This window comes from Sarcophilus harrisii, chromosome 1 (genome assembly GCF_902635505.1).
Source record: "Sarcophilus harrisii chromosome 1, mSarHar1.11, whole genome shotgun sequence".
NCBI classification, from domain to species: domain Eukaryota; kingdom Metazoa; phylum Chordata; class Mammalia; order Dasyuromorphia; family Dasyuridae; genus Sarcophilus; species Sarcophilus harrisii.
The window spans coordinates 497,032,236-497,059,681 of record NC_045426.1 but is presented as its reverse complement, the minus strand read 5'-3'; the positions used below and the strand labels follow the sequence as shown (position 1 = coordinate 497,059,681).

General features: G+C 35.1%; 2 protein-coding genes across 9 annotated transcripts in view; one reads left to right on the top strand and one right to left on the bottom strand.

The window, feature by feature from the left end:
- Nucleotides 1–9,336, bottom strand: part of NDC80 (NDC80 kinetochore complex component) — a 31,015-nt gene extending 21,679 nt beyond the window's left edge. Inside the window, exons 1-3 of one of the 3 annotated variants that reach the window (XM_003762728.4) lie at nt 9,199–9,336; nt 3,881–3,990; nt 331–423 (exon numbers count right to left, since the gene is read on the bottom strand). In XM_003762728.4, coding sequence (XP_003762776.1) covers nt 331–423; nt 3,881–3,981 — 194 coding nt within the window. In that variant the 5' untranslated portion in view covers nt 3,982–3,990; nt 9,199–9,336. Of the gene's footprint in view, nt 1–330; nt 424–3,880; nt 3,991–6,484; nt 6,508–9,137; nt 9,175–9,198 lie in introns of those variants that run through there. The other 2 variants (XM_031946571.1, XM_031946572.1) reach the window with 2 other exon arrangements.
- A 176-nt stretch (nt 9,337–9,512) lies between these two features.
- Nucleotides 9,513–27,446, top strand: part of METTL4 (methyltransferase like 4) — a 30,499-nt gene continuing 12,565 nt past the window's right edge. For 2 of the 6 annotated variants that reach the window (XM_031946575.1, XM_031946576.1), the window contains exons 1-6: nt 9,516–9,735; nt 16,311–16,391; nt 17,597–18,050; nt 19,399–19,461; nt 24,148–24,517; nt 26,006–26,075. In XM_031946575.1, coding sequence (XP_031802435.1) covers nt 17,631–18,050; nt 19,399–19,461; nt 24,148–24,517; nt 26,006–26,075 — 923 coding nt within the window. In that variant the 5' untranslated portion in view covers nt 9,516–9,735; nt 16,311–16,391; nt 17,597–17,630. Of the gene's footprint in view, nt 9,736–16,310; nt 16,392–17,596; nt 18,051–19,398; nt 19,462–24,147; nt 24,518–26,005; nt 26,076–27,446 lie in introns of all 6 variants that reach the window. The other 4 variants (XM_031946574.1, XM_031946573.1, XM_031946578.1 and 1 more) reach the window with 4 other exon arrangements.

The following is a 27,446-nucleotide window of genomic DNA, read 5'->3' as shown; positions in this document are numbered from 1 at the left end:
AAATCAGAAAAGAGTTGGATTGACACTAAAATTACTATATTACTTCTCTTAAATTTTTTTCCTCCTTTTGATCTCTGAAAATCTTTGTTTTATTGAAAAAGTGTTTTGCAGTAGAATGGCTGAAGATTATTCTTTAAGCATTCTAGGAAATTGTACTTTTTTTAATTGGCCAGAGACTTTTAAAAAGACCTATTCCCTACTGTTGAACCTCTTAAAATATAATAGCTAACGTTTTTATGGCATTTTAAGGTTTCCAAAACACTTTACATATACTTTATCTTATTTTATTTTTTGCTTGATTGGAAAGAAAATGGCCAATATTAATATTACCTTTTACCAAATAAGCTGATTTTCCTTTCAGAGGTGGATGTGCCAGGTGTAAGTCTACTAGTATTCAGCTTCCCAAAGGCTGGTCTTTCTTTGCTTTAAGAAAAAAAAATCAAAAGTCTATAAAGCAAAATGCTCTAAAAAATAAATGCAATTTCACTGTTCATTAAGATTCAACTCTTCTTATTTAAGAACATACAACAGACTCTGTTGGAAAGAAATTACATTGCAAACTTTTTCACTTCTGGCATACATAATTTCAATTTTTGTCTTTTGAAGGAAACCATATTTGTTTTTAAAATGATCAAAGGTTTATTAAATTTTTTGCAACTTAGGTTAAAAACAATAGACTTTAAAATAAGCATTTGTCTATAAAACACTTGCGAAAAGTATTTAGAGAAGGATTTTAAGTTTATATATACACACACATAAGAGTGTGTGTATGTGTATATTTTTCATTGGTGTTTGATCAATGTTTTTATTGTTCATTTTTTTATTTAAAAAAATTTTTTTTGGGGGGGTGAGGCAATTGAGACAAAGTGACTTGCCCCGGATCATGTAGCTAATAACTATTATTTAAATTAGTGCTATTTTAGAGGCAGCTAAGTAGTACAGTGCATAAGAGAGTTCAAATCTGGTCTCAAACATTTGCTAACCATATGACCCGAGGATAAATCGCCTTGGTTTGCTTCAGTTCTCTCAAATGTAAAATGGGGATAACAGCACCTATCTTCTAGAGTTCTTGTGAAGATTAAATGAAATAATTCTTGCAAAGGGCTTGGTAAACTGCCTACTGCACAGGAGGGGCTATATATATATAAATGTTTATTCTTTCTTCTTTTCCTAACCTAATGCTTCACAGAAATAATGGATTCCCAAAGGCTCTGCAAAATTTAGTAAACTAGAAAAGCATAAATAAAGCTAAGAGACATTCCTAAGAGATATTCCTTTGAGGAATAGTCTAAGTTTGAAAAAAAATCTCATACTAGAATTTTGGCTTCTGGAGAATTTAAGCAATTTTTTCTGTTATAGCAATTTGTGAAGATACTACAGTGGCAAAAAGGCAGTACAAGGGGATACAATGACAGAAGAAATTGACTTGTGCAATTATGGACTTTAAAGTATTGAAAAAACATTTTATACTAAATCCTATATTCATATAGTACTTTGCAGTTAAAACTGGACAATGTAAATGTTATCCTTATTTTTTTTCTTTTTTAAAAATTCTGAATGTAATAGTATTTCCATTTCCCTTCTCATACATCTCTATTCCTCCTCCACAGTTCCTGCTCGATTTCCTTTTGATTTTTCCACAACAAATTTTGTGTTTGTTCAACCCTCTTGTATAATTCAGGGAAAGCAAAGTTTATATTAGAGAAAAGAAAAAGGAATAAGCATTTATGTAATGCCTACTATGTGCTAGGCACTGTGCTAAAATACTACAAATATTATCTCATTTAATCCTCATAACCCGGGGGGGGGGGGGAGGATAGAGAATGTGCCATTTTAAATCCCCATTTTATAGTTGAGAAAAATGACTTGTCTTGTTTCACATAACTATTAAGTGTCTAAGGTTAGATTTGAATTCAGGTCTTCCAGACTCCTGACCCAGGACTTTATAGCCACTTGCCACTTCTTCCACCCTCTTCTTTCAAATATTCCAATTATATGAGATAGTAAGCTCCATTTTCTCTTCCTTGGTGAATTTCCCATTCCTTTACTTAAGATCACTCATACTGAACAAAACTACTGTAAGGTCCCTTATTTGTCTTATTGAACACTATGGACTCTGAAGACATTAGGGTTTTGAAGGGACACTTGTCTTTTTCCTGCATATTACAATGTGAATCCCAAACTAGTTTCAGTTGTACAATGATGAAGAGAACCATGGGAACAGAGTGTGGAATATAACATAGCATTCTCACTTTCTCTGTTATTTGCTTGCATTTTTTTCTCCGTTTTTTTTCTTCCTTCTTGATCTGATTTTTCTTGTGCAACAAGATAACTGTGTAAATACACATATACATATTGGATCTAACATGTATTGGACTACCAGCCAGATAGGAAAAGGGGAGGGGGAAGAAGGGGAATATTTGCAAGAAAAAGTTATGTAAGGCTCAATGTTGGAAAAATTACCCATTCATATGCTTTGTAAATAAAAAGCTTTAAAAAAAAAAAAAAGAATGTGAATTCTTCTTCAATGTATAGTCTCTTCCAACTGATTCAAGTACTTGGATTTCTAACTTTCTTTTGGTTCTTGTATTTCAAATATCTTATTTTTTAAAAAATTTATTTATTTAATAGCCTTTTATTTACAGGTTATATGTATGGGTAATTTTACAGCATTGACACTTGCCAAAGCTCTTGTTCCAATTTTTCCCCTCCTTACCCCACCCCCTCCCCCAGATGGCAGGATGACCAGTAGATGTTAAATATATTAAAATATAAATTAGATCCACAATAAATATACATGACCAAACCGTTATTTTGCTGTACAAAAAGAATCGGCCTCTGGAAATGATTTGGTTGATCTCATTGCTGAGGATGGCCAGGTCCATCAGAATTGGTCATCATTTAGTATTGTTGTTGAAGTATATAATGCAAATATCTTTTAAAATCAGGAATGTTTGGAAGCCCGATGTTTCATTAAGGGTCCACCCAAGCTCTTTGGTCTTCCATCTCTCCTTAATGTTGCTGAATGAATAATTTTTGGTTGTAGGACTGTATTTTTTGCCTTTAGGAATATTTTATTCCAATCTTTCCTGTCCTTTAAAATGGTGGTTGCCATGTAGTATATGATTCTGATCAAGGAACTTCAAATTAGTATATACACAATATTTTTCTTTAACTTGGAAGCTCTGAATTTTGATTATGATTCTCATGACATTCGAGTTTTTCCCCCAGCATGAATTCATTTTTATTTTGCTTTCTAATTTTAATAGGGTTTGAGTAATTTTCTTTTATGAAGGAATGATACCCAAGTTTTTTTTTCCCCTGTTAATTTGATTATTTTTAGATCATTGTTTGACCCATTTTCTAGGTCTGTTGTTTTTGCTCAGAGATACCCTATACTTTCTTCAATTTTTTCCTCTTTTTTGATTTCAATAATTCTTGATTTTTGACAGAAATTTTATTTATTTTAGCTCATTCTCAGAGTCTTTTACTTGGGTCAGAATTTGTATCTCCTGTACCAAACTGTTTATTTTCCCTCCAAGTCTTTTCTCTAAAGCAGAGATGTCAAACTTGCAAGACCAATAAGAAGCTTTTAGGAAACCAGATTAAAAAGTAACTGGAAAATGTTTAGCAAAAAATAAACAAAAACCAAACACCTTTAATTCTGTTAGCTGCCATTAGGGGGGACATATGCTGCAATGTTCACTGATTTAAGATCAGGTCAAGAAGTTATAAGAAGTGAGCAGTAGGGAGGCCTTCTAATCCCATCTCTTCTACTCATCACAACATAATCTTCATTTTCAAAATCTCCTAACTGTACAGATTGCTTTCCCTCCAATACAAAGATGTACAGATAAGGAACATTGTCAGTAATACTTACGTTACTGGAGTATAAAGACCTTGTTTATTATTATCCTGTGATCTTAAAGCCTGCATAGACTGGCGGCCAGCAGCACCAGTAGAAACAGAACTTCTCTTCATCCTTGTGAACTGAGTAAATAAAATTAATATTGGGGGAGGGAAGTAATAAGTGTGGAAGCAATTATCAACCTCCTTTAAAAAAAATAGGTCATAGCTTTTGCCAATGAGATTATTTACCTAGGTTCTCATGTATAAAAATCTCCATCTAATTTAATTTTCCTACTTCCCTTTATCCAGGGTTCTTTTAAGTTACTAAGTGCTATTCATTCAATTTCTGTAATGTTTCATCCTTGATCCTTTCCTTCATTCCTCACTGCAATCACTTTAATTCTGAGCTTATCATTCTGGGTCTGAATGACTGCAACAACTTCTCCTAGTCCTCTCTCCCCCCATTTAAAAGAATTTTATTTTTTTTCCAATTGCATGTAAATAACTTTTACAGAAATGTGTTGCATAACTTAAAAAAAAAGTGCCTTCTTAATGGAGAGTAGGAAGGGAGAGCACCTGGAACTTAAAAGTTTTAAAAACAAAAGTAAAAAACATTGTTTTACATGCAACTGGGGAGAAGTAAAAAATATTAAATTTAAAAATCCAGTTACATGTAAAGATACTTTCAAATATTCATTTTTCTAATATTCTGGGTTCTATCCCCCCCCACCCCCCACCTCTCTCAAGACGATCTAAAATAGGCTATACATACATGTACAATCATGGTAAACATAGTAACCTCTTAGTCATGATGGGAAAGAAGAATCAGAACAAAAGGGAAAAGCCACAAAAAAAAAATAAAAATTAAAAAATATGAAAATGTACTCCTTATCTCTCTCCCTCTTAGAATCTCTAGCTTCTTTTTGAAGTCCATCTCAAATGTCACAGGATTTCTCAGAATATCTATCTTTTTATGGCAGCTGGATGATGAAATGGTTAGAAGCTGAACCTGGTCTCAAGAAAACCCAAGTTCAATTACTTCCTGAGTGATCCTTACTCTTTGCTTCAGATTTCTCATCTTCAAAACAGGGATAACAATAGTACCTATCTCCCCAGGTTCATTGTGATGAGATATTTGTAAAGAATTTTGAAAACCTTAAAGTGTTATACCTATATAAACTAGGTATCATTTTTATTAACATGGTATTTATCCCAATAGAATGTAAGCTCCCTGAGGTTAGATATTCTCATTTGTCTGTATCTCTAGTGCTTAAAACCTAGGAAGAATTTAAGAAATTATTGCTGAATGAACATATGACAAGTCCAGCACTCTACCCATCACAAGGTCCAGTATCATCTGACCATTAAACTTCCTTTGCCACCTTCATCATTTCTCATAAGGTTTACTGCAGTAACCTCCTCATTGGTCTCCATATCAGTCCTCACTCTTATTCATTACCTACAGAGTAGTCAAAATGATTTTCCTAAAGTACAGATCTGACCATGTCACTTTGCTACTTAATAAATTCTTAAATGTAATAAATTATACTAATACTTAAATTCTAATGGCTCCCCACCGCCTAATATAAAATATGGATTTGTTTGGTATTTAAAGCCTTTCATAACATGGCTTCAATTTGTCTTTAATCCTTTTACACATTACTCTTATTCTCTTATATATGTTTTTCTAAATTGGTCTTTTTTTTTTTTTTTTTTTTTTGAGGGGGTGGTGGTGAGGCAATTCAGGTTAAGTGACTTGCCCAGAGTAACACAGCTAGGAAGCATTAAGTGTCTCAGACTAGATTTGAACTCAGGTACTCCCGACTTCAGGGCCGGTTCTCTATTTGGCCTTCTTTTTCCTCCCTACACATAATACTGCAACTCCTATCACAGCATTGTTCTCTAAGCCTTGAAAGTGCAGAAACCCTGAGTGTCTTCTCCCAGGTTGAAACTTATTTATCTATTTATGATGAGGTAAAAAAAATGCCACACTTGGCCTTATTTCTTCCTTACTGTAATGCCAAAGAAACTAAGCAAGAAAGAGATTAGAGACCAATTCAATAGTTTATTAAATGGAGAGAGATACTAGGACCAATGGATATATGGTTGGTCCCAGGGCTGGACCAGACTATCATCTCAAAGAGTCCAGTTTTCAAGTACTCAGAGGGCAAGCCTTTTATGGGATAACAAGAACAAAGACACAATGGGGGAGATACCTGGGTGGGGATAACCTAACGGGGGGAGGCCCCTAGGATGACACAATGGAGTGAGGCTACTAATATTCTAATGACATCTAAAATGGAAAAACCTTTATCCTGTCAAACATTAAGAAGGAATGACCATAACCTAAAGATATAAAACCTTTTATTTCATCAACCATTTAAGAGGGAATGATTATAGTCTGGAGTTTTGGAGCAGAGCAACTGAGGTACACTTTTATCTCATCAAACATTAAGAAGGAAAGATTATAACCTGAGGCAGAACTAAATAGGACAATTGGAGAAACTGGGGCACAACATTAAAAGGGAACTTTGGTACAACATTACTGAGGTGGTTGCTTCAGTCAAACCTATTAAAAACCAAGGTCTCCTACAGCATCCAGGGCCATCTCCAGTCATCCTGATCTATATCTTACCACAGGATCCAGATGGCTTTGGAGAGGAAAATGAGGCAGTCCTCCCTTGCTTACATCCAATTCACTTGCATGTCATGGGACCACCTCCCTGATGTCATCATCTTTGAGAGAAAGGATAAATAATAACAAAGAACAGCCCCTATGTTTGGAACTCATTTCTTTCTCACCTTAACTCTTGGACCCCTTCTCTTCCAAAATGCCACCATCTATAGGAAACCTTTCCCGATCCCCTCAAGTTGCTAGTGCCTTTCCCACAAAATTGACTTGCAAATTAACTTTGTATCTTATGTATGCTCTCATCTTCACTTATATATCTGTCTCACATATATAAGTCCCTTATGTCATATATAAGACATATATGTTTTATATGTCCCTCATTTAAACAATAATCAGAGAATAGTGATGCTCTCATCTTCACTTATATATCCCTCATTTAAACAATAATCAGGGAATAGTGATGCTCTCATCTTTACTTATATATCCCTCATTTAAACAATAATCAGGGAATAGTGACGCTCTCATCTTCACTTATATATATGTCTTACATATATGTATGTCCCTCATTTAAACACTAATCAGGGAATAGTGACGCTCTCATCTTCACTTATATATGTGTGTCCCTCATTTAAACAATAATCAGGGAAGTGGCCTCACTTATATATGTCTACATATATGTATGTCCCTCATTTAAACACTAATCAGGGAATAGTGACGCTCTCATCTTCACTTATATATGTGTGTCCCTCATTTAAACAATAATCAGGGAATAGTGACGCTCTCATCTTCACTTATATATCCCTCATTTAAACAATAATCAGGAAATAGTGACGCTCTCATCTTCACTTATATATATGTCTCACATATATGTATGTCCCTCATTTAAACACTAATCAGGGAATAGTGACGCTCTCATCTTCACTTATATATGTGTGTCCCTCATTTAAACAATAATCAGGGAATAGTGATGCTCTCATCTTCACTTATATATATGTCTCACATATATGTATGTCCCTCATTTAAACAATAATCAGGGAATAGTGACGCTCTCATCTTCACTTATATATGTGTGTCCCTCATTTAAACAATAATCAGGGAATAGTGACGCTCTCATCTTCACTTATATATATGTCTCACATATATGTATGTCCCTCATTTAAACACTAATCAGGGAATAGTGACGCTCTCATCTTCACTTATATATGTGTGTCCCTCATTTAAACAATAATCAGGGAATAGTGACGCTCTCATCTTCACTTATATATATGTCTCACATATATGTATGTCCCTCATTTAAACAATAATCAGGGAATAGTGACGCTCTCATCTTCACTTATATATGTGTGTCCCTCATTTAAACAATAATCAGGGAATAGTGACGCTCTCATCTTCACTTATATATATGTCTTACATATATGTATGTCCCTCATTTAAACAATAATCAGGGAATAGTGACGCTCTCATCTTCACTTATATATGTGTGTCCCTCATTTAAACAATAATCAGGGAATAGTGACGCTCTCATCTTCACTTATATATATGTCTCACATATATGTATGTCCCTCATTTAAACAATAATCAGGGAATAGTGACGCTCTCATCTTCACTTATATATGTGTGTCCCTCATTTAAACAATAATCAGGGAATAGTGACGCTCTCATCTTCACTTATATATATGTCTCACATATATGTATGTCCCTCATTTAAACAATAATCAGGGAATAGTGACGCTCTCATCTTCACTTATATATGTGTGTCCCTCATTTAAACAATAATCAGGGAATAGTGACGCTCTCATCTTCACTTATATATGTGTGTCCCTCATTTAAACAATAATCAGGGAATAGTGACGCTCTCATCTTCACTTATATATATGTCCCTCATTTAAACACTAATCAGGGAATAGTGACGCTCTCATCTTCACTTATATATGTGTGTCCCTCATTTAAACAACAATCAGGGAATAGTGACGCTCTCATCTTCACTTATATATATGTCTCACATATATGTATGTCCCTCATTTAAACACTAATCAGGGAATAGTGACGCTCTCATCTTCACTTATATATGTGTGTCCCTCATTTAAACAACAATCAGGGAATAGTGACAGTTTCAATTTTGCCTGCGCCCTTAATAAAATGCTCGACAATTGATTAGTATTAGTAACGTTCCCTTAAACATTACCTGAATAAAGCAAAAATACTTTTCGCACTAGTTGTATTTAGTATTAAATGAGTAAATCAAAGACATTTTCTAGCCTCCCGTTCTTAAAAGACTCTGCTCCACCTCCCTGGTTCACTACTGGTTTTTACCGCGGGATGCAGGTTCTAGCGAGCTAACCCCTTTTCTCGTTCGCTGTCCCGCTTCTACTCTCAGATGTTTGGCGAGAGACAGAAAACTTCGCCGCAGAGGCGGAAAAGACTTGTTACGCACGGTACCAAATAGGGAGCTATTTCTCAGACAGGGAAGTTCGAAGTGGCAGAGCGGAACAGAGACCCCACAATTCCCTACTTGCAGAGTGCGAGGCTCTTCCTAGTGCATCTAGGCCAAAAAGTCCCCCTCCCCCCAATCCATCCTTTTCTATGCGACTTTCCTGAAGCACAGTTCCGGCCCTAGTTCCCCCTTCCTCAGGGAATTTCAGCGGCTCCCTGTTACCTCAAGAATCCAATACAGAATCTCCCGCTCGGTTTTCAAAGACCTCCCTCGGAGACCCTACCTTTGCAGTCTTCCCACACCTTAAGAACCAGACGGACCGCCGGGCTCGGGGCGCGGAGGGAGGGGCGGGAAGAAGGCTCCTACGGCGGCCCAAAGCGAGGCCTACAGCCAACCCAGGCGCCACCTATCCGTTTCGAATTTTCAAAATCTCCGCGGCATTTTTCGTCATCACGTTACCCAGGACGTGCGCGCTCTCCGCACGTGCGTTCTTCTCTCAAAGGACGCGCCGGCGCGTCCTCCGTCGCGCTCTATCCTACCCGCTAGCCGGCGCGCCGCGAGACCGGCTCCTCTGCCACACCCACTTCAACTCTGATCTCGCGTCCAGAGTCGCATCGAGCTCCGGGCCAGCCCTTTCCGTACAGCAACATGGCCGCTCCCATGTTTAAAGGAGGAGAAGGATCTCTCTAGTCTTTGCTGGGGACTGCGTGTTCGGTTTTTAATCCAGATTCGTTGTACGGAGATACTGATTGCCGGGGAGAATTTAGAAGAGGATTGTCAGCTTTTCTGGCGTGGAGAGAGAACGGGAGATCTGGTGGATGTATGGCCGGATTCATGTTGCTTTGGGGTTTAAGTGCTTGGAACCATGATAGTTGGGGCCAATTCTGCTATCCAAGAGGCTGACTGGGGTTTGTGTGTGTGTGTGTGTGTGTGTGTGTGTGTGTGTGTGTGTCCGTGTCCATTGCACAGGCCAGGGTGGGATGGGTGACAGGATATTTATGCGCTAAAGGGGAAGGAGGAGTGGGCCAGAGGCAGGTGGTCATATGACGCCTGCACTTTCAGACCGCTAGAGTATTTTTTCGCCTTTGTCTATCCCCCGTCCCGTGCACCTTCTCAAATTCAGGATCGCTGGAGATTGTAGCGCATTGCCCGGCGCCAACCTCCTCTTCCCCCCTCCCCCTTCCCTCTTCCTCCCTTTTCCTCCCCTCCCCCTTTCCCCGCCTCCTCCTCCCCTCCCCCTTCTCCCACCTCTTCCCCTCCCCCTCCGCCGCCTACCTTGGAAAGAACCCTGGACTTGGTGTTATAGGAACTCTATGCTTAGAACTAGAAGCGAGTTTAGAGGGTTTATAGATAAGGTCACGCGCTAAACATTTATTAAGCTCCTACTATGTGCCAAACACTGGGGACGCGAAGCACAGTAGGAGATTTCCTGCTCTATGGGAGCTCCCGGTTTAATAGAGGAGACTACGCAAACGGCTATGAACAGAAAAGAAACATACAAGATAAGTTTGAAATAACCGGCAGACAGACGGCACTACCATGAAGGGCAATCAGGCTGCGACTTGGAGAAAGGGAATCCGGGAGGTAGAGATGAGGAGTGTAATGCCGGAGAAACTGAGGCAGGAGAGAGATTAGAGAGTGTTCAGTAGTTTATTAATTGGAGAGTATAATTGACTGGACAGGACTCTCGTCTCAAATTATCCAGTCAGATAGAGATATAGTGGGACCAAGGAATCCAGACTGTCATCTCAAAGAATCCAGCAATGAATGGGAGTGACCCAGCTTCTTAAATACTCTTTAGAAACAAAGAATCAAGAGGATGGGGGGGAGACCATAAATCCTGAAAACCCAGAGACAGGATGTCTGAATACCCAAAGATAAAAATGTCAGTGAGGTATCTTGGAATATTTTAGAGGGATATTATAAATTCTTGAGGACAGAGGTTCTGCTCTCTTGTTTATCTTGCTAGCAGTTTATAACCTTATAGTAAACAGTTCCCAATCTTAATGGACCAGAGTGGGTTTTTACGACTAAGGGGATTGACAGAAGAGTTAAGGAAACTAGTTCAGGGAAACCGAGTCAGAACAGTTAAAGAGAACTGTGGCATAACAGGAGGGAGAGCATTCCGGGCTAGACATGAAAATGTTTTATGTGAAGAACATCAGGGCGGCCCATGTAACTGGATTGTAGAGTGAGTGGGAGTGATCGGTGTTAGAAGATTAGAAGGTGTCTAGCAGGAGTTTATATTAAATCTAGGAGGGGATAAGGAGCCATTGGAGTTTTTTGTGGGAAGGGTGTATGTGCTGGTGATGCTATGATCAGACATATGTATTAGGAAGATCACAGACGGTTGAATGGAGGATAGCTTGCAGAGTGAAGTCTTCTTGCAGTCAGACCAAACAGCAGGATCTTGAAATTTATAAATCAAGTTGGAGGTGTTAAAAAGCCTTGCACTGGGGGTGTTAGTAGTATTACAGGAGGAAAGGGAAGAGAGCAAACTTTTGTTAATCGCTCACTATGTTCGAGGCACTCTGCTAAACACTACAAATATTACCGCATTTGTCCTCGCAACAAGTGGGGATAGGTGCTGTTATTATCCCTATTTTATAAGGAAACTTAAGTTTCTGACTGAGAAAGTCAGATAGAGGTTAAATAACTAGTAAGTAAGTGTCTGAAATCAGATTTGAAACTCTATCCATTAGCACACTATCCTTTGCACCATCTTGATATCTACATGGCAATGGAGAAAGGAGACGGTAACTGGTGCAAGGGTGGTAGTATATTGCCGAAAAAACTGAGCAAGACAGAGATTAGAGAGCAGTTCAATAGTTTATTAAATGGTGGGGGAGGCCCTTAGGAAGACACAGTGGAGGGAGATTACTGATATTCTAATGACATCAAAAATGGATAAACCTTTATCTTGTCAAACATTAATAAGGAATGTCTATAAAAACCTTTAGCTCAAACTTTAAGAGGGAATGTCTAGCCTAAAGATATAAAACCTTTATTTCATCAAACATTAAGAGGGAAAGGTTATAACCTGAGGCAGAATAACTAAATAGGACAATGGGGAAACACAGGACATCAGGATGTCAAAATGGAACTTTGGCACAACAGTAGTCTGAGAGACAATTGAGGGTTTGAGAGATTGGAGGTCATGGGCTTGATGAAGAATAAAATTTGTGATTGCAAAGCAGAAGGAAAGGTGTAATGAAATCGATTGTGGGATAAGGGAATTCCAGAGTTCATGAACTGGAAATAAAGCCTTAATAAATTTTTATGGGATGCAAGGTCAAAGGTATCACCATCTTTGTTTGTGGATGAGATGTAGTAGTTCATATGAATTGAACAGGTTGAGGAACTTTTGTGTTTTATATTACTTGAAGAAGTATCTATATGCTAATGTTCCCTCATGGGAGGTCAGGAGTTTGCAGAAGAGAGAAAAACTGTAAACTAGGAACTGAACTCTTTTTTTTTTAAATATATATATATATATATTAATAACTTTTTATTGACAGAAGCCATGCCAGGGTAATGTTTTTCAACATTATCCCTTGCACTCACTTCTGTTCTGACTTTTCCCCTCCCTCCCTCCACCCCTCCCCAAGACGGCAAGCAGTCCTCTACATGTTAAATATGTCACAGTATATCCTAGATACAATATATGTGTGCAGAACTGAACAGTTCTCTTGTTGCACAGGGAGAATTGGATTCAGAAGGTATAAATAACCCAGGAAGAAAAACAAAAATGCAAACAGTTTACATTCATTTCCCATTGTTCTTTGAATGTAGGTGGTTCTGTCCATCTTTGATCAGTTGAAACTGAGTTAAATCTCTTTGTTGAAGAAATCCACTTCCATCAGAATACATCCTCATACAGTATCGTTGTTGAGGTATATAATAATCTCCTGATTCTGCTCATTTTACTTAGCATCAGTTCATGTAAGTATCACCAATCCTCTCTGTATTCATCCTGCTGGTCATTTCTTACAGAACAATAATATTCCATAACATCCATATACCACAATTTACCCAATCATTCTCCAATTGATAGGCATCCATTCATTTTCCAGTTTCCAGCCACTACAAACAGGGCTGCCACAAATATTTTGGCACAAAAAGGTCCCTTTCCTTTCTTTAGTATCTCTTTGGGGTATAAGCCCAGTAGTAGCACTGCTGGGTCAAAGGATATGCACAATTTTTTTACAATCTAGGAGTAGAACTTTGAAGTTGTTCTAGTTATTTTTGCATTTTTCTAGTTATTAGTAATTGGAGCATGTATAGAATTGGATTTCTACTCTTGGGAACTGTTTATGTTCTTTAACCATTTATCAATTGTGAATTTATTCTTGTTCTTATAAATTTGAATTAGTTCTTTATGTGTCTTGGGAATTAGATCTTTATCAGAAGATAACTGCAAAGGTTTTTTTTTTTTTCTAGCATGTTTTTCACTTCTAATTTTAATTTGATTTGTTTTGTTTTTATAAACCCTTTTAAATTTTATATCATTGTAATGCCGAAGAAACTGAGCAAGACGAGATTAGAGACCAATTCAATAGTTTATTAAATGGAGAGAAATACTGAGACCAATGGATCCATGGTTGATCCCCCCATGGTGGGGGAGGCCTCTAGGATGACACAATCCTGTCAAACATTAAGAAGGAATGTCTATAACCTAAAGATATTAAACCTTTATCTCATCAAACATTAAGAGGGAAAGGTTATAACTTGAGGTAGAATAACTAAATAGGACAATTGGAGAAACTGGGTCACGACCTTAAAAGGGAACTTTGGTACAATAGCCACGTAGCCAAAATCTCATCCTTCACCTGAAGGAGTTACTTCCTTTCAGAGGAGGGAGATATGTAAACAATGTATGTAACAACATGTAAACAACTATGTAGATGCGAGATATGTACAGTTAAATATAGTAAAGGTAACATTTGAGGGTAGAAATATTGTAATTCTAAAAAACAGTTCCTCAATATGGTAAAATCTGAGTTGGAAGGCACCTTGTAGCTTCTCTAGTCTGTGCCATAACTGACTGAGATTCTCCTCTGTGACAGTCTTTACAAGTGTTCTTCAAGTCTCTGTTGCTTGAAGACCTCTATAAGTAACTCCTTTTATTTTTGGATAGCTTTAATTGTTATTTTCCTTTACATTGAATCTGCCTTTCTGCAACTTCAACCCATTATTCCCATTTCTGCCTTTTGGGATCGGTAAGAATTAGCCTATTTCTTCCTCTAGTTCATATACTTGGACATATACTTCATATGTTTAGACAGTTATTATGATCTATGTAGGTCTTGAGTCTTGACAAAGGATCATCTGATTTGGCAGTGAAGAGCTCACTTGTAATTTTGAAGAGGAGGCTGAGAACCTAGGAGCCTAGAAAAGTGCTAGTGTGGAAAAATTAGGGCTGGAGAGAGTTAGAAATAGGGATGTTCACAAGAAGGGCAGAATTTTCGTTTTGTTTTGCTTTTTTTTTTTTTTTTTTTTTTTTTTTTTTTTTTAGAGAAAACAAATGTAATGAGATCTCTGATTAATTTTATAGGCTATTCATGTTTGCTTATCCAGTGTTCCACTCTTTTTCCTACTGAAAATACTTCTGTGAGAGAGAGAAAAAAAAAAAGTATTTATTCACCAACTATTGCCCAAAAGCACGCACGCACACACACACACACACACACACACACATTCTCTCTCTCTCTCTCTCTCTCTCTCTCTCTCTCTCTCTCTCTCTCTCTCCATCTGCAAAGGGGATGATGACTCTGGTGAAATGATCTGAGGGAAGTATGTGGGTGTGGGAGGGGAAATTTTACCTGTGTAGCTGTTGTGTCTGGGTCAAATTTGACTATAACCATCTGGAGGGTTCAAAGTAGGGTTTGAGAGAAACCACAAGAGGCTTTTTGTAGGGAAAGGTAGATTGGGGGAATACTGTGCTGCAATGGGTAAAAGGGTTGGTGGTGTGGGAGACAAGTCTACAACTGGCTACCTTTGAGAAGGGTGGGCTCTGACTCATCTCTTCCTGCTTTTTGATTAAGACTTATCTTTGGGGTTAGGTCTCAGCATCCCAGGAGGCTGTGGTAGTCTTCATTTTGGAGCTCATTATCTTTTTTTTTTTTTTTTTTAATTTTTTAATAGCTTTTTATTTACAAGTTATATGCATGGGTAATTTTACAGCATTGACAATTGCCAAACCTTTCGTTCCAATTTTTTCCTTCCTTTCCCCCACCCCCTCCCCTAGATGGCAGGATGACCAATACATGTTAAATATATTAAAGTATAAATTAAATACAAAATAAATATACATGTCCAAACTGTTATTTTGCTGTACGAAAAGAATCGGACTCTGAAATATTGTACAATTAGCCTGTGAAGGAAATAAAAAATGCAGGCGGGCACAGATATAGGGATTGGGAATTCAAGGTAATGGTTCTTAGTCATCTCCCAGAGTTCTTGCGCTGAGTGTAGCTGGTTCAGTTCATTACTGGAGTTCATTATCTTAATCTAACTCTAGTAGCAATATAAGAAGGAAATAAGAAAGAGAAAGGGACACATAAGAGATGTTATGAAGGTAGAATTGACAAAGTAGATTCATGTAAAATTAAGCATTTAGAGGACTCAATTAACACTGTACAAACTCTGTCAGTATCCGATCAAGTGAGTAGTTTAGAGTTTGAAACATAGAGAATGTTATTAATTCATTATGATGAAATTATTGAAATTAAACTTGAAAATAAAAAAGGTTAAAAAAGAAGGAAAAGAGATCGGGCTGGGATCTTTACAAGGCATAGTAACTTTTTGTATTCACTAATTACTTTTATTAAAAAATATATAGTTTTTGTTTTTCACATATGAAAGAATAGAAGAGAAGTGCTTCTTTTTCTGGAATAAGGAATCTTAATCTTGTGTGTGTGTGTGTGTGTGTGTGTGTGTGTGTGTGTGTATGTATGTATGTATGTACCACAATCTGCTTTAACCCTCTGATGAAGCCTATGGATCCATTCTCAGAGTAATGTTTTTAAATGCATAAAATGAAATACTTTAGATTACAAAGCAAACCAATTATATTGAAAGTTATTAAAATACTTAAAACACAGACTTCAGATTAAGAACCTCTTTTAAACTGCAATTAACCACCTTGAGTAAATTCTAGAATTTTTCAAGGAATCAAAATTAAGCTCATTGATTTATGGTCAAGAATCAACTTAGCCTTTTTTGAAAAATCAGTATCTGTAAGTCCAGTTTTAGTCACCAGAATAATGTACTACTGAAATTGCTTTTTTTTTTTTTTTGAGAGGATAAAAAAAATGCTAAATAACCACTGTGGAACAATTTTATTAATTTATATTAATATTACATTATTAATTAAATCTTAACATTTCTTTTTAGAAGAAGATCCAAAGATGAACAGAGTTACTACATACTTGTGAAAGTGTCTCTAACACAAGCTATTTTGGAATTACAGTTTTGGTGAGTTGATCAGCTTGCATTGCTCTTTCTGTTTTTTTAGGGGGGTTAGATTTACCACTAACTCCATTCTTCCTTGCCTCCCCATCCCTCCTTAGATCAAAAGAAGAATTCCAAAAATTGAAAATGATTAACTGGGGGAAAAAAATCTTTGTATCATTATTTCTCTCCAGTGCTTCTTTATATGCCTTCATAGTTGGTCTACTTTACTTTTACCACAGGATCACTGGAAATCAAAGATTAGGTGACTTATCAGTAGAATGAGAGGTAGTAGGGGCAGCTAGGTGGCTCAGTGGATAGAGCACCAGCTCTATCTGAAGTCAGGAGAATCTGAGTTAAAATATGGTCTCAGACACTTCATACTTCCTAGCTGTGTGACCTTGGACAAGTCACTTAACCCCAATTTCCTCAGAGGGAAAAAATCGAGAGGTAGCATGATAGATGGAAAGCACTGTTTAAGAGTCATGAGACTTGAGTTTGAGTTGTGGCTTTGATCTTTACTAGCTGTTTCATTCTGAGCAAATTTATTAACTTACCTGAACCTCAATTGAATAAAATTATTTAATTTTTTAAATTAAATTTTATTGTACTTAAAGATTCTCTTTGGTCCTCCCCTCCCTCCCTCATTGAGAAAGCGAGAAAAATGACCGCTATAAATATGTATTTCCTGCATTAGTCATGTCCAAAAAAAAGAAAAAAAGGAATGAAGCAAAAAAAAAAAAAAATTAGTTTCAGTCTGTACTTTTAGTCTTTTGGCTTTCTGTCTGAAAATAAATAGTATATTCCTTTGGAATTTTGGTTGGTCGTTGTATTGATTAGATGAATATCAACCTTCTCATCTATAAAGTGAGTATTTTAATACTTGTACTATATGCTTTGAAGAAAATGAAATTTTTAGAAGGATTTCTAGAAATGGGGTGGAATGTAGCTTATGAAAGATGTTTTAAACAGCCTTGGATATTTAAAAAAACCTTAGAATTAGTGAGTTGATAGGAAACTTTGGTATCAGTGGAATATAGTTTATAAGTAGTAACTTGAAAATTTTCCTCAGAATCAATCTATGGCATGTAAATCAGTTGAATTTAAAATTTACTTTTGTGTAGAGATATTTCTATACCATCATATTAAATTCTCTTATATAAACTGATTTTATTTTTTATTGAAATTCAGGAACATTATAATTTTGATGTAAAAATTTTAAACTTTAGTTCCTCATTTCAAAGTCTTTCATGAAAAGAGACTATGTCTGTTGTGCACCAGCTATCATCTGGATGGCTGCTGGATCATCTTGCCTTCATCAATAACATTGATTACCAACTCTGCCAGCATGAACCAACTTCCGGTAATACTGTACACATTTCATCTCCTCGCTGTGGTTCTTCTAATGCAACTTCTACATCATCTATTGAACTTTCTGCTAAATCGATGACCTCTGAGCCTGCCACAAAACCAGGGATTAATGAAAGAAAAAGGAATGAAGCATTATTGCAAAAATACACATTTAGAACTGAACTGTTTCATGTTACTAAACCCTATGTAACAATGGCTGATTGCATGGAATTTCAGCAAGGAAATAAAATAGAGGCTCAACAAGATGGCAGTATCAAGCTTGAGAAGCAAAAACATATTAAAGGCAAAGATTCTATTTCTGCTGTTAGGAAGGTATGAAGTTTTCTGAAAAAATGTACATTGAATAATTTGTCATTTAAGCAGATTATTTCTTCACTCTCAGGAATAAATAAGCAAGAGAGAACAAAAGAAGCTAAGAAAAGTAGTGGATTATTTTAAAAAGAGGTGTAGATGTAAAAATCAGATGACGTTTAACTCAAAAGCAATAAACAGATATGTAAAGACTTTCAGAAAAGTTTTTCTTGATGAATTCAAATCTGAATGTCTCAGGAGTCTAACATTATTGAGAAATTAGAAACAACAGAATTAGAATGCTAATTGAAATGAATTGAACTGAAATGAAATCACTGAATAAAATGGAAGCCATATGTATAATCAATCTTCAGGAACTCCTTGAGACAGCAATATATTGTAGGATCTTGATAATCACTTAATAATCAATATGTATATCTTTGAAAATTGAGAATAGTTCACCTCAAAGCTATGGGTATAAAGGCTAGTGTGCTAATTTTACAGAAAAAGAAAAGTAAGAATAAAGCTAGGTACCACTAGTAGAAATTTTATCTTCTGACTTTTAACCTAATATATTGCCTTGTAGGCTATTTTTGATTATTGAATATCTTAAAAAAATTATAGCATGAGGTCATGTAAGACGATTTTTAAAAATAGCTTCTATTAGGATCTATCTTAGTGAGACAAAAAGATCTAATAATAATAAAAAACATAAATTTGATTTATTTGACCTTACTACAAAATCTCATTCATATTTACAAGATGGGGTAGGTTAGAATTGTTAACTAGAATATTTTAGTGACATCAGGTGTAATTAGTATGTTGGATTTTATCAGTATAGACAATTAGTATGTAACTGTTAGATCAACAAATAGGGCAGTTATGAAGCTTGAATTTTTCTTGATATTGTTATGAAATTAAGTCTGGATATTTCATTGACTGAGAAAAAAAGCTCAGCATAATTAAACTATATTTGCTAATTGATAAGAAAAATCTGTGTTTGTTACAGTGCATTGCTTATTAGGTTTGGGTATGTCTGGTGTTGATATTAGTAAAAGAAATAGGCTCAGTAATTGTTGCTTTTTGGTAGATATAGCTTCTTCTTAATTATATTTGGTGTCAGCAGGTGATGCCTTGATACCTATTGTGAATTGTGCTTTTTATTTTTATTCATTAGTTTTCTGTTTGGGGACAACTTACTATAGTTTACATTTTTTGTCTTTAGTCCAAGGACACAGTTATTACTGGAATGGACTAAAATATGCAATTTTTAAAAAGGAATGAAGCAAAAGAAATTGTTTATACATTTTACAAGTCAAAGATATCCTGAAGCATTAATCTTATTTTCTTGTTTTTGTTCTCTTTTTAGAAAGGTAAAAGAGTTATTCCCTTCAATCAAGGTGAATTGGATGCTATGGAATACCATACAAAAGTAAGTTTCCAATATTTGTTAATCATAATGGAAATTTTGTGCAAAATAGAACTACAAATAGCATGAGCCTTATTCTCTTGAAGTCAAGGATTCTGACCTTACCTGATTCTCACTTGTCAGCTAAAATTTAGTAACATACTAAATTACTGTGTAAAACATTTAAATGGTTCCATATATCAGATTATATTAGTATTTGCTAATATTCATAAGTATAGCATGAGTGAAATTAAACTATATTATTTGAACTACAGCTCTGTTCTTTATTTCTAAATCAGGAAATATTTAAACAGAGATTGGATGATCATTTCTCAGGGATATTACAGAGTGAATTTTTACATAAGGTAGAAGGTTAAACAAGTGATCTCTAAAGTCCCTTATACTTGAAATTATTCTTCAGGTATTGTTTGAATCTATACTTGAGCTTAACATTTTCCTTTTTTCTCAGTGTCCTTCCCCAATCCTTCCAACCCTCAAATAAACTTCATGCACCTTAACCAAACTCAATTAACTCTGCTATTGTTTCTAAATGGAAACATATTGACTCCTCTGATGCCCCACTCATCATTCCTGTTACTTTCCTGACCAAAGTACCTTTCCCAGGTTTACATTCCCCCTTTGTGTGCTATTTCCTCCTTTAGAATGTAAACTCCTCAAGATTGGGACTATATTTGCTTTTTGTATTTATGTCTCAGTACTTAGCACAAGGCTTGCCATGTAGTAGGTGCTTACTAAATGATTGTTTCTTTCCATGCCTCCCTTTTCACTCATGAGTTTAGTTTAAACATAAATAAAGTTAAATTAAAGTTTTTCAAGATAAGACAATTCAAAATTAAGAATTGAGGCTAGATAAGTGGTTAGAGTAGCATTAATAGATTTAGATGTCATCAGCATACAGGCAATAATTGTAGTAATGAGAGTAGAAAATAGAGATATTATAAGGAAAGAAAAGAAGTATGCTGAGAATTTAGCCTTAGAGGATGCCATGTAGTTTGAATGTCACTCTGGATCTTAGCAGGACAAGAGAATAAGACCGATCAGGGAATTCAGGACTAGAAGGTGACTGTGACAGAGGAATCTGATAGATACTGGAGTTCTGAAGAAACACAAGATCATAGCAGGAAGATAATATAGGGGAAAGTGCTGAAATTCCATGTATGAAAACATACAATAAGTAAACATTTATTTAAATGCCTACTGTGTGATAGGCACTAGAGATATAAAGACAAAAAAAAAAAAAATCCTTATTCTGAAAGAATTTATATTCTCTCTAGAGAGATTGTATATGTATCTATATGCATGTATCTACCCATGCATGCATGGATAAATATATGTACGCACATTGTATAGACATACCATAAATTGTAATTTTTTGAGAGGGGGAAGGGATCAGAAAATTAAAGATTTTATGTGATTGCCAAAGTGACTTTCCTTAAATGCAGATCCAATCATGTTACTTCTCTATTCATTTAATTACATAGCAACCAGTTTCCTCTCCTTAGCTTTCAAAGCCCATCACAACTTGATCCCAACTTATCTTTGCTGTCTCATTAGAGTCCTGCCAAAAATTCCACATTGTATTACTATGTCTTTGCATTGGTTTTCCCCATATCTGAAATATCCTCCCTCTTTCCCTTTGCATCTTAGAATTTCTGTCTTCCAAAGACAGGAATTACATATAAACATAATTATAAAACATTTTTTTACAAAAATAAAGTTAGATCTAAACAATTGGAAGAATATCAATTGCTCATGAAAAGGCTGAGCTAATGTAATAAAAATGACAATTTACCAAAGTTAATCTACATATTCAGCGCCATACCAATCAGACTGCCAAAAATTATTTTATAGAGCTAAAAAAAATAACAAAATTCATTTGGAACAACAAAAGGTCAAGAATATCAAGGGAATTAATGAGGGTAAAGACTTGGGGTCATCTGTAGGAAACAAAATCCAAATTCTGGAGAAGCAAAGAGGTGGAAGGGGTCTCCAGATAGACTATGGTAGAATTCAGAGAAATCAATGGGAAAACATTTAGTATATATCTCCATTCCCCACTCCTCTACCCGACACAAATCAGATAACCTTTTTCTCATCCTCCACACTACTGCCTTTGTTCTTTCATTGGCTTTCCCTTCCTCCCCCCCCACTCCCATGTGAATGATAATTAAATGAAATTCTATAAAATGTCTTAAAACAATTCTCATCTTGGTAACCATCACCAAAACAAACATTAAATAGATAAAAATAGTAACTGACATTTATATAACATTTTGGCAAAAGCTTGTAAAGTGCTTTACAAATGTCTCATTTACTCATCATAGTCCTGTACAGAAAGTCCTCCCCCTAGTAGAATCTTTTTTGATAGGTGAGAAATTTGAGGTTTCAAGTAACTAAGGGACTTGTCTATAGTCGGATAAGTAATGGTTGTTATAGAGGATATTTGAATCAGTATCTTCCCTCTTTGAGTCCACCATTTTGTTCATTACTCCAAATGACTTCAAACAAAATTTAAAAGTGTATGTAAAACTATAAAATATAAATTATTAAAACATTTGTTTTAGCAGTCCCATGACTTTGTCTCTCTCTCTCTCTCTCTCTTTTTTTTACAGTGTTTTTCTTTCTTTTTTAAAAAAATGTTACCACTAGGTGATTATGGGTTATAAAATGAGCATGGAGAATGAGGAGAGGGAATATTGATTAACCAGGCTTTATTGAGTACTTACTATAAGAATTAATTATGCTAGGTATTGTCAAATTGACTTTTTAATTATGCTAAGTATTATAGAAGATACAAACATTTAAAACCTGGCTTTTGTCCTCAAGGAGTATAACATGAAAACTAACACTAATAGATAAAAAAGGCAATTAGAGAGAATAATTAAATATTAATCTATAGAAAAAAGACTTGGGCATGATTTTATTGGTATATGGAACTCCCAGGTAAGAAACAAAACATAAAAAACTTTACCAAAGCAGGTTGGCATTTTCTCTGTAATTTAGTCTTAGAGAGTAGTTTAGTGACTTGCCAAGGATCATATGCTATGCATTAAAGACAGCATTTGACCCCATTTCTTCTTGGCTTTGAGGCCAGTTTTCTGAAATTATACCTTGGTGAGTACAAAAGGATTTGTATGAGAAAAGTGGTTAGTGACCTTTACAAAGAAAGCACTTCCAGTATATATTCAGGACAAAAACATATTATATGGATTTGGAGACACATATGGTAGCAATGAAATGGGGACATTGAGTAGAGACCACTTGTTTGAAAGGTCTGTCAAAGGAATGAAAGAAAGAGAACTTCTTTAGTTAACTTATAAGCATTTTGTCATTTGTTTTAGAACCTTCTTTGTTACCTACAAACTCTATTGTGGACACTCCAAAGCAAAAATAAGTGATGATACAATAGAGTCAGGGCATCATCCCATCAAACATTTTTAAGATTTTGTTACAAAATATAGGAAAAATTCTAAATAAATAATCATAACAAAATAGATGCTATAATTTCTTTGATTTTTGTACTGTAGACTATATCACATAGGACTATCAAATGGATTTAAGTAACTATTAATAATAACTGTGAATGCCTCAAAATGTGCCATGATTATGGAAATTTGCCATAAAAGGAAAATGAGGAATTCGGTTATAGTAAGGGCAAGATATTCTCCTTAGTCATGTAGGCAGTCAATTGCCTTGACTTAGTTTGTGTCTAAGTCACAGCCAGACTTAGAATTAATTAGGTGGAAACCTAGTAAAGCGGGTCTTACTTTAGTCTTCCCAAGTTTCCATACACTGCCACCATCCTCCCACTACTTCAGTATTCCCCAGGGACAGATATCCACCTATAGCAGTTCACAGATGTCAGGTTTATAGGGCTGCTGGCATCATAGATGATTGGCTTAATGACATTTCCTAATGATCTTATCTGCAATCAGACTCAGAATAATATCAGTCACAGCTCCACAAATTTAACCTTAAACAGCAAAGTTTTATAAATAATAGCTTAGGTTTTGGATTAAGTAATTATTATAATTATATTGTTGAGAATATAAGCATTATATTGTTTCCCGTTTTTTTTTTTTTTGTTGTTGTTGTTGTTGTTTTTAGTTTAAATATTTAGTTAAAAGTCCTTTCATGTCCAACTTTTGTGACCCTGTTTGAGGTTTTCTTGGCAAAAATGTTGGAGTAATTTGCCATTTTCTTCTCCAGTTCATTTTAGAGTTGAGGAAACTGAAGCAAATAGAATTAAGTGATTTGCCCAGAGTCATACAGCTAGTTAGTGTTTGAAGTCAGATTTAAACTCATGAAGGTAAATCTTTCTGATTGTAGGCCTGGTACTCTATCCACCTAGTTGTCCAGCTCACTGTAACTCTCAAATTACTTAAAGATCCTGATCAAATCTTTGTCTTCTCATCCTCTTACTTGCTCTTAGGGTTAGGAGAGAAGACACAGGAGGCAGCTTCATGTTCCCATCCCATGACATTCTCACATACATCCACATATACATCCATATATGTATACATACATATTTGAAAGTTCATAGTTTCTCATATCCTTGTTTCCACCACTATTCAGTTGATTTTAATCTAAGCATTTACTATATAAAAAATATAGATGGAATTTAACTGTTGTAGAAATCATGTCATTATAAAGTTTGTTCCTTAACACATTTTTATTATTCCTTTTCAGATCAGGGGACTGATTTTGGATGGTACCACACAGTTAGTCCAAGAAGGCCTGAAAAGTGGTTTTCTTTACTCAGTTTCAGAAAAACTGGACAATGGTAACAAGGCTATTACTATGGGACTTGATAACTGTGGTTTGGCTGAACTATGTGACATGGCTAAACAATTGTCTTTGGTGAATGAAAATGAACTTGATACAGTACAATTGATAGAGGCAGATATATCTGTTCCAGAACAGGATGTATTTTCACGAATTACCCAAAACAGCTCAAACTTTACAAAGATGATTATTCTAATGGGAGAGAAATACCTGTTGCCACCAAAAAGCAGCTTCCTTTTATCTGATCTTTCTTGTATGCAACCACTTCTGAATTGTAAGTACATGTATGATCTTTTGTGAACGGAATATCACTTCCATTTTGCAATAGAATATAATAGCTCATAAACTGAATTATAGTCTTTCAAGTGGTCTACTTTGCATAAGATTGATTAAAGGGCCTACATTTGTGAAGAAGTGGCACCACAAATATTTTTTCCATTTGAATTTTTCTTTTAAACTTGTTATGAAACTGTATAGTCAGGAACTTGAAAATTTTGATACTTTCAGATGGTAATTTCTGTTATTTTGGACAAAGTAAGAAAGATTTTAATGGAGTAAATATCATAAAACTAATATTCAGAGTATAATGATTATAAACAAATGACTATATTAAATTTTGTTTTATAACAGTTAGAAATATTTTCAGTATTAATTTTTTTGCTAAGCCAATGTTCAGCTTTCACATAACTTCTAATTTATTTATTTATTTTTGGTTATTGACATAGTGTTAAGAGACTTGCCCAAGGTCACACAGCTAATAGGTGTCTAGGTTTGGATTTGAACACAGGTCCTCCTGACTCCAGAGGGAGTACCACTTAGCTGCCTTTTCTTTTCTTTTCTTTTTTTTAAAATTATTTTTTTCCCTCTCCCATTTTTCTTACTCCTGCTAAAGAACCAAAACAAAGCAAAAAACCTTTGCAGCATAGGCATAGACAAGCAAAACATTTCTATATTGACCATATCCAAAAATGTATATTTTATTTAATTCCATCACCTCTGTATTAAAAAGTGAATTGGTTCTCCGGAATTGTGACTCATTAGTATTCTTAAATATTTCACAATTTTTCTTTTTCACAATGTGGATGTCACCTATAAATTAATGACTAAATAGTTGCTTTGTTTTTCTTGAGGTATTTCTGCATAGAGTAAAGAAAACTGCATTCCATTTGTTCCAGCTGGGGACTGAGTATTATATATATATATATTTTTTTTTTAATTTGGTCATTTTAGAGGTAAATTTTAAGTTGTAAATCAACTAGCACTTAGCCAAATAATTAAAAACCTCTTTAAAAATGCCAATTGGCAGTCTGAAGTACATTTAATAATGGTGTAAAGTTTGAGGATTAAATTACAAAAGTAATTTACTATACATTTTAATTTGAAGTGACTATGCTATTGAAACTAATGGGCCATTTAGAAATTACGAAGAAAGCAGACACTGATCTGATTCACAGAGTTATCAGTAGCAAAATAAAAATTTTGGTCAAAAATGCCTTTCTTTCTCCCCCTTATTTTCAGCTCAGCAAAAAAGGAAATTATTTATAGCATCTCAGAGAGCATAAACCACATAAAGTAACCCCTGGCTTTTTAGATAAAGTTTTCTTATTATAGTTTATTGGATTAAGTGATATAATACCTTTTCTGTTATATTTAAGTCTAGTTGAATGTGCTTCAGTTTGAGGATGACATTTAGCTTTCTTGTTTGTAATCTGTGATTACCAATAGAGGAGCTTTTCTCCTAAATTTGTGCTTTTACTTCCAGATGGGAAAAAATATGATGTAATTGTGATCGATCCACCATGGCCGAACAAATCTGTTAAAAGAAGCAAACGGTATGCTGTACAAATTTGTTTATCAAATTTACTGTTGAGACCATTCCAAACTTTTTAAAAAATATTAGTCATTATTTACTAATAGTAGTGAATAGCTTTTAAAATATTTAGTTCTTATTTATGCTTTTAGACTTTTTTTTTTTTGTACTTTGAATTTGCAATTTCATCAGAGTGGATACTTCTTCAAAGGCTACGCATGAGAATCTCTCCATATATTTGTTTATCATATGTGATTCTTACTTATGTATTTTTCATAACTCCTCCATAGAAGATCTAGCCAATGTGTAGAAGCCCTTTCATTCTTTTGATATTTTGGGGTTACTAGTTTGCCAATCAGATTTTTCATTTTTGTTTCATTCTCATTACATGATCAATTTACCTCCTTTTTCAGGTATAGTCATCCTCCAAAATGACTTCTTTGCTGCTTCTTAAGTCCAAATTATTGTAGATAATTTATACCCACAATGCTTTTATTCATTGCCTTTTTTTGGATTATTTGTAATTTTAATTTTTTTTGAGAATTAAGAAAAGGCACTTTAGTATAGTGGAAAGATTACAGTTTTTAGAGTTGGAAGGGTTTGATTTCCAACTCTGTTTACTACTTATGAGTAAGTCACTTGTCTCTCTGAGTTTCAGTTTCCTCATCTATAAAATAACGTCTAAGGTCCTTGCAACTCCTTATAATCCTATCAGATCATGGCATGCCACAATCTATAGACATATAGCATCACTAAGAGAATATTGGAATTGAAGTAATTTCATGGGATGGACAGGGAACTAGCAACTGGGAGAATAAGGAATGGTTTTGTATGGGAAATGACCCTATGAACTGAACCTTAAAGGAAAGTAGGGGATAGGTAAGAGAGAAGGAGGTAAGGAAAAAGCATTTTCTAAGCATGGGGGTGAATGGGTCGGGGGAGAGAGCCTGTACAAAAGCACAAAAATAGGCTATAGGATGCCATGATAATAGAAAAGTAGGTCATTCTCACTGAAATAAAGAATAAATGAGGAATAAGATATATTGTCTCAGATAGTAGGTTGAACCCAGAGCATGAGTAGTTTTAATAGCTAGAGAGAGAAGTTGTAGAGAGAGAAGAAGCCACTAGAGTATTTTGAGCAGGGAAGTGATTTGGTCAGACCTATGTTTTGGGAATATCAGTTTATGGAAACTATAAGGCAGATAGATTGTCAGATGAAAATGCTGGAACTTTGGGGATTAATTAGGAATCTATTTTAACAGTTCAGGTGAAAGGTGATGAGGACCTTCAAGTGGCTATGTTAATGAGAAGGGAATGGATTTGAGAGATACTGTGGTATACTGAGAAATAACTAGTGCAATGGTAGCATACCAGCCTAGAATCAGGAAGACTT